The sequence below is a fragment of the Chrysochloris asiatica genome, unplaced genomic scaffold (genome assembly GCF_000296735.1).
Source record: "Chrysochloris asiatica unplaced genomic scaffold, ChrAsi1.0 scaffold00116, whole genome shotgun sequence".
In the NCBI taxonomy this organism is placed as follows: Eukaryota; Metazoa; Chordata; class Mammalia; order Afrosoricida; family Chrysochloridae; genus Chrysochloris; species Chrysochloris asiatica.
Window position 1 is genome coordinate 2,133,505 of NW_006408634.1, and position 7,413 is coordinate 2,140,917.

The 7,413-nt window shown below is 44.0% G+C and overlaps 1 protein-coding gene across 1 annotated transcript in view; it reads right to left on the reverse strand.

Annotated features, from left to right (window-relative positions):
• NLRP2 (NLR family, pyrin domain containing 2) overlaps positions 1-4,266 on the reverse strand; it is a 43,231-nt gene extending 38,965 nt beyond the window's left edge. Inside the window, exon 1 of the mRNA XM_006868303.1 lies at positions 3,984-4,266. Within this exon, the coding sequence (XP_006868365.1) occupies positions 3,984-4,266 (283 nt within the window). The remainder of the gene's footprint in view (positions 1-3,983) is intronic.
• Between the last annotated feature and the right edge of the window lie 3,147 nt (positions 4,267-7,413).

Sequence of the window (7,413 nt, forward strand, 5' to 3'; positions counted from 1 at the left end):
GACAACTTCAATCTTTTCTCCGTTGAGACGGATGCTGTTTATTGGTCCAGTGGTGAGGATTTTTATTTTCTTTACATTCTAAGGCCGATGCAGTCTTTGATTCTAAGTATCTTAAGTCCTCTTTGCTTTCAGCAAGCAAGGTTGTATCATCTGCATATTGCAGGTTGTTAATGAGTCTTCCTCCAATCCTGATGCCATATTTTTTCTTCATATAATCCAATTTCTCTCATTATTTGTTCAGTATACATATTGAATAAATATGGTGAAAGAATACAACTCTGGTGCACACCTTTTCCTAATTTAAAACCATTTGGTGTTCCCTTGTTTTGCTTGAACATCTGCCTCTTGGTCTGTATCCAGATTCCTCATGAGCACAACTCCGGAATTCTTCCGGAATACTCATGTTTTGCAATGTTGTCCATAGCATGTCACAATCCACACTACCGAAAGCCTTTGTGTAGTCAATAAAGCACAGGTAAACAGCTTTCTGGTATTCTCTGTTTTCAGCCAAGATCCATCTGATATCGGCAATGATATCTCTCGTTCCACAGTCTCTTCCGAGTCCAGCTTGAACCTCTGGAAGTTCTCTGTCAATGTATGCATGCAGCTGTTTTTGCATTATCTTTAACAAAAGTTTTCTCACTTGGGAAAACGAAACCAAAAGTGGCAAGCTGAATTTGACTGGGTTGTTGTTTGGCAAGTCGAAACAAGGGTCTCTCTTCTCTGGGTGGCACACACCAGCAAACACTGGACTAATTATCCAGTTATTTGGTAGTTTGACCCTACTCAGGTGTCACAGAAGACAGGTTTGATGAATCCACTTCCACAAGGCAAGTCTGGAACATCCTGTGAAGTTCTATTCTGCACACACGGAGTTACCATGCATCAGAACTGACTTAGTGACAATATCATCCAAACCAGAAAACCAGGACTCATGGTGATCCCGCCCCCATATCCAAGTAGACTTGCATTACATCAAGTTTGTTATGGTTTAAATGACGTCTTAAATATGCGTCATAAATCCTAACTTCTGCTGCCCTCTGTGGCTGGAATCCCATTTGGAACTAAGCTGTCTGTGCTGTGTAATGAGATCGGATTAATATAGGATGTACCAAGAGTCAATCTTTTGGAGATGCAAGATTAAATACCAGTGACAAGCAGCTATGCCAAGTCACATGAAGACCACCTAGGAGAAGGCTTCCCCGGGAGAAGCTCAGGAGACATGAGGACCCTCCCCCTTCAGAACTGACAGAACCCTTTTCCCTTACAGCTGGCAGCCTGAATTCACACTTGTGTTTCTTAAACAGAACATTTGTTAACGCCACCCCATTTACATTTGTCATAACCAACACTAGAGAATGAAACTCGCTTTCAATGGGCCGCTATTTTTCAGAAGTAGATCACCAGGCCCTTGTGAGGTGCCACTGGGTGGGCTCCCCAAGAATATTCCCCATTTGCATCACCCAATCTTATCCAATTTGGATGCACTTACTTATTCTTTCTGGTATGAACACTAAGGAGCTCTGGTAGTGTAGTGGTTATGAGTCAGGCTGCTAACTTCAAGGTCAGCAGTTTGAAACCAGCCACTGTTTCACCGGAGAAAGATGAAGTTTTCTGTTCCCATGAAGATTTACAGCCTCGGAAACCCTATACAGGGCCGCTGAGTTGGAACCAACTCCACCACCAGCCTGGTGTGGTTCTGTGGGTTAACGCGCTGGACTGCAAAGTCACTTGGACCATGAGGTCAGCAGTTCAAGCTCACCAGCTGCTCCTCGGAAACCCTTTATAGGGTAGTTATGGGTCGGAATTGACTCGACGGCACTAAACAACCATCACCAGTATAAACACTGCTTATATTTTAGCTTTTCATGTCTGCGTTATACTACCAGCTGGACAACAAATCTTTCATTTCTTTATATCCCTAATGCTCAGTGGTCTAAAAGAAGTCCCCCAATTTCAAAATCTCACATAAAAAAACAAAAACAAAAAACATATGAGACGTTTTACCTAGTGATGCGGATTTATCATGAAGGGCTCTCACAGCAGACTCTGAAAAAGGAGAAACGAATTCTGTTGAGTATAAACTCTCAGGGTTTCAAGCTGGCTAGTTTCAGACTAGTCATCTCCAGAGGCCAAGCAGAGATGAGAAATTACTATCCTTGCACACTCATTGCTCCCCATGATTGTAATGTTAGTGATAGCAAAAAAACCCCAAAAAACCCCAAAACCAAAAACACACACACGAAAAAAGATGTTCACATCTTAGCCTCGCAGACCTCAGATTGAATTCTGATGTTTCAAGTGCTCAGTAGACACATCTGACTTAAGTGCTGTTGAGTCAGTTCCGACTTCTATCAACTTTCTATAAGGTTTCTAAGGAGCAGCTGGTGGGGTTGAACCGCCAAACTTGGGAGTTCAAACAGCTTTGCAGTCTGGCACATTAACATCTGATTATTATGTGTCGTGGAGTCTGTTCTGACTCATAGCGACCCTGTTCCATAGGGTTTTCGAAGCTGTAAATCTTTACGGAAGCAGAAAGTCTCATCTTTCTTCCACGGAACAGCTGGTAGTTTCGAAATGCTGACGGTGAGATTAGCAGCCCGATTCATAACCACTACACTACCAGAACTTCTTAATGTATAGCTGTCATATTAGGCAGCACAGCCAGGAAGTGTTTACTTCTCAACTTTGGGTGCTTCAAAACCTCTGTGAAGAACTCCATTTTTCAATTCTATTTTTTTCCATGATCTCTTAGATGACCCCTTTTAATACTTCTAGGAGAAAGATGAGGCTCTCCCGCTTCCATAAAGATTTACTGTCTCAGAAACGTGATATAGCGTCCCTATGACTCAAAATCAATTTGACTGGCAGTGGGTTGGGTTCCTTGGTTTGTATTAGAATTACATCCAGGAAATTTCTAGTTCTGGGTAGCGTAATTGGATTGACTGCTAACCTAAAGGGTGCTTCGAACCACCCAGTAATTCTGTGGAAGAAAGGGTTGGCAAGCTGTTCCTATCAAAATGACAAAGAAAATCCTATGACGTTTTACTCTATATAAACACATGGGATTGCCATGGGTTGGAACTAGCTTGACAGGAAAAAAAAAATCCATTCCTGAGGACTTCTGGTGTGGCGCTGTAGGGTCGATCAGTACTGGGCTGTGACTGCACTTGGAAACCCTATATGGCACTTCATGTGTGAACTCAGCAACCTTGGTATCATCCTGAGAGCCTGGACTCCTCACTGACCAACACCTACTGCCATCGAGGCTTTTCGGAAAGGACAGAGTTGAACTGCCTTCCTCCCCACCCCCCAAGGAAACTGTGAGAGTCAGCTGGGAGACGTGGCCCCAAACCTACTTTTAAATAGACTCTGCCTCTACCTGTGGCAGTTTAGCTGTGCGAAGTACAAGAGGTACTCAAGAAAAAGTGGCGTCTTAATGTGTGAATCTAAGCAGAAGACTGAACTAAGCTCTGCTTGGGTGGAGGCGCTTACAGGCAGTGAGCCTTCACATTTCACAAGCAGAGTGCTCGGAAGGAGTACAAGTAGGTAAACATCCATCAGAATCAGGACAGACACCACCAGGTTTGATGAAGGTCTCGGATCTGGGCCAAGGTCTCTGAGCAGCACAACTGGCTTGCTCTCAATCACTAACATGATTTGGAACCCAGCCAGCTGCACCATGTAAGAAAGTCCTGGTGAACTGCTTTCGTAAAGATCACAGCCAATGAAAACCCTGCGGACTAGAGCTCTAGTCTGCATGTGCACGGTTATTATGGCTCAGAATCAACTTGAGAGCAGCAAATAACAGCATTTTTTTTGTAGTTTCTTTAAAGGCCCAATGGTATTTCTGGTGTCTCTAAAAGCCGGAGACCATTATTCTCCCCTCTCCTCCCGCCCACACAGACAGACAGTCAGACAGACAGACAGACACATACACACACACACACACACACACGCCATGTGGGCCGTTTTCTCCTCACCTTGGATTTCATCCATGGCTCTCTTAGACAGATCGACGCGGTTCATTTTGTCAAAAATCTGGACGGTCACCATTTCCGCCCAGTACTTGTGGCAGCCGTTGAGAATTTCTGCCAGTTGCTTCCCGTTGGCATCATCGATCTCAGTCTTGGGGAACTCTTGCTGGTGAACTATACTTTCCTGGGGAAGGGACTTCAGTAGAGATTTGAACTGACTCAACTCCTCCGCGTTCAGCTCTTCCAGAAGAGGCTGCAGGTTGAAACCAACCCGTGGACAATGCTCCATCTTGTCCTGCACCAAGGAGGTCTTAGGAAATCAATATTAAAGGATTAAGGTCCATGAAGTATGAAAACCAAACAATAATTTAGATTAAGAAATACAGTGCTCCTAATCACAATAGCAAAAAAATTGGAGACAGACTAAGTGCCCATCAATGGAAGAATGGATAACAAACTTTGGTACCTTCATACAATGGAATATTATGCTACCTTGAAGAACAAGGAAGCTACAAGCCACCCCACAGCATGGAGGAAACTTGAGGCCATTACACTGAGTGAAATTAGTTACAAAAGGACAAATATTACATAAGACCATTATTGTAAGAACTTAAGATATCCATTCTAAAAGGGAGAAAATTTTTTTGTTGGTTATGGGTGGGATGGGGGTGCAGTGGGGGATGGAGGGGTGGGATGGTAGAACACAAGGTATGGGGCAGACACATCATAGTTCGGGTAACATAGTTGGGGAGGGCAACACACAAGGAGGAGCAGTGGGTGGAAGAACAAGGTAGATAGGGGAACACTGAAGCAGGTTGTTATTATATGCCATGGAGTCGGTTCTGACTCATAGTGACCCTGGACAGGGTTTCCGAGGCTGTAAATCTTTACGGGAGCAGAAAGCCTCATCTTTCTCCTGTGGAACAGCTGGTAGTTTTTTGAACTGCTGACCTTGCGGTTCGCAGCCCCATTCGTAGCCACTACGCTACCAGAGCATGGGCTAAATGGGAGAGAGGTAAAGAGCATGCATGCTCAACACTGGGAACAACAGGGCTCTGTGATACAGGGATTGAGGCATACCCTGAAGGGGGAAAATGTTAAGATTGTCTTATCAGCACTGGTTTCCCTTGCCTACTATTGTAGACACTTGAGTAGGATAGAAAGGAATGCCGGGAAACATGATTACAGTAAGTTTGTAAGCCTGTCTTCAGCCTATAACTCATTGGAATATATAAAAGGGGTTCTAGAATTTGCCCAGTGAAATAGGGCTCTTGTGGAACCTTTGCAGTGTATAGGACCTTAGGTGGAATCCTGAGCCCCATCCAGAACCTTCTGAGGTGGGACATTCCCATAGCAAGGACAAGCAGACCAGCCTAAAACAGCTAGAATGACAGAGGACGCATCTTTGAAGAAAGATCAGCAGGAAAACTCCAAAACCGGCAACCTGATTGGCTGCTACAAGAACAAGCAAGTTGTTCGCGGGGGAGTCATCAAGGCAAGCAATCAAGTCCCTTCAGGACAACCCCCACCCCTCTAAGACAAACTCAAAGGGAATACATGAACAGGCATGTAAGTTTACTGGCAACCATGTTGGTCTACTGATGAGTGGAAGAGGGGGAAAGGCAGCAATGAAGATATGGGCTGAGTTCAACAAAGTTCCATAGACTCCCATCGACGAGGAAGGGCTGGTTGGTCCAAAGTGAGGTGAGACCTGAGGACCCTTGAGCCCATGGACAAGGACACAGCCACAGAGGGCTGGAGCTGAGAGTGAAGCATCCAGCTGATGTGAAGTGAGGGGAGACACACAAGAACACCCAAACTTGCAGATAGTACCCATTTGACCTAGCCTTGATGGCTTGATAATCAGAACTCAACTAGAGGAAGATAAAAAACAATTTTTTGATGAAGGAAACGATTGTAAATTGCTACAATTTGATGAACTTGATCTATACTCATGGAGGTAGCAGCTCAAAATACCAACAGAGAGGGAAGGGGTCTTCACATCAACTATCAGTCGTATCTCCCCTCTGTACACAGGGTAGATAGGGATGGGCAACTTCGACATTGGCTACCTAAAATGAGGGGGCTATAAAAGCACTAAGTGACTGGCTTACAAGGTTTCAAGAGGAAGTTTAGTTTAAGAGTATGCGGGGGAAGCTAGAGTCCCCCATTGAATGTTTTTCACCTTGTCCAGACAGGAGATAGTGATAAGATTCTTATGATTTAGTGAGTAATTGATAAGATACTTGATTTAGTAGTAATTGTTATTAGTTCTGGTAGCGTAGTGGTTATGAATCGGGCTGCGAACCTTAAGGTCTGCAGTTCGAAACTACCAGCTGCTCCGTGGGAGAAAGATGAGGCTTTCTGCTCCTGTAAAGATTTACCGCCTTGGAAACCCTGTACAGGGTTGCTATGAGTCCATGGCACATAACAATTATCAGAGGAGTCCCAGTGTGGCGCTGTGGGCTAATGCGCCAGATTGCAAAATCATTTGAACTGCAAAGTCGGTGGTTCAAGCTCACCAGCTGCTCCTTGGAAACTGTATACAGGGTTGCTATGGATTGGAATCGATTCGACAGCACTTAACAATTATGACTAATTGAGACCATCACAACTGTAAAGGTACAAGTTTTGTAACAAATGGGGGAGTAGTTAATTACAGTCCAGAAACAGAGGATCCTAGGACCATCAAGGGAGAAGAGCACAAGTGGAGTGTGGGACCCTTTACAGAAAAGCTCCAACACCAGAGCTGGAGGCAGAGATGGGGACATGGAGAGAGGGAGCAGCTGAGGACTCTGGATTCATGGAAAGAGAGGGACTGGGTGCTGGCAGCCAGGAGGCAGGCTTGCAGAATGTGCCTTTTGGTTGATTAAATTATATATTCCTTAGTGTTTCTGTGTATATCCTCCCTTCCCCCCCCCAAAAAAACCCCCAAACAAAACAAAACAGGGAATGGAAGCAAATACTGTTGAATGATGCACAGAGGAGATTGTAATCATTGCAATGAAACGATGGTGTAAAGCTGATGCTCTCCCACGTAAACTATCACTCAGTTCACAATAAAAAAATAAATACAATATTCAAAGTTGACTACTGGGGTGGGGGGTGCGGGCTTCAGAAAGTTCACAGAAAACTGGAATTGAAAGATAAGAGAATTTTTCCAATCTGTTTAAAACCTACTCACCTTTATGGGATCAGACTGAAAACTGCAAATGCAAAGATTAGAAAACTTAGGTAGTAGTGTGTTTATGTTAATGGAAACGGAACAACGAAGAGAAAACAGTTGTATATCTCAATGTGGTCAATGTATATTGAGTACAGTGTCGCTGTATACTGTTTGTTTCCCCATTATTTAGAGAACACTTTATTAAGTTTCTATAATCAAACCCATGTAGACAAGACCTTACATATTTAATACAGTGTACTACCCCTATAC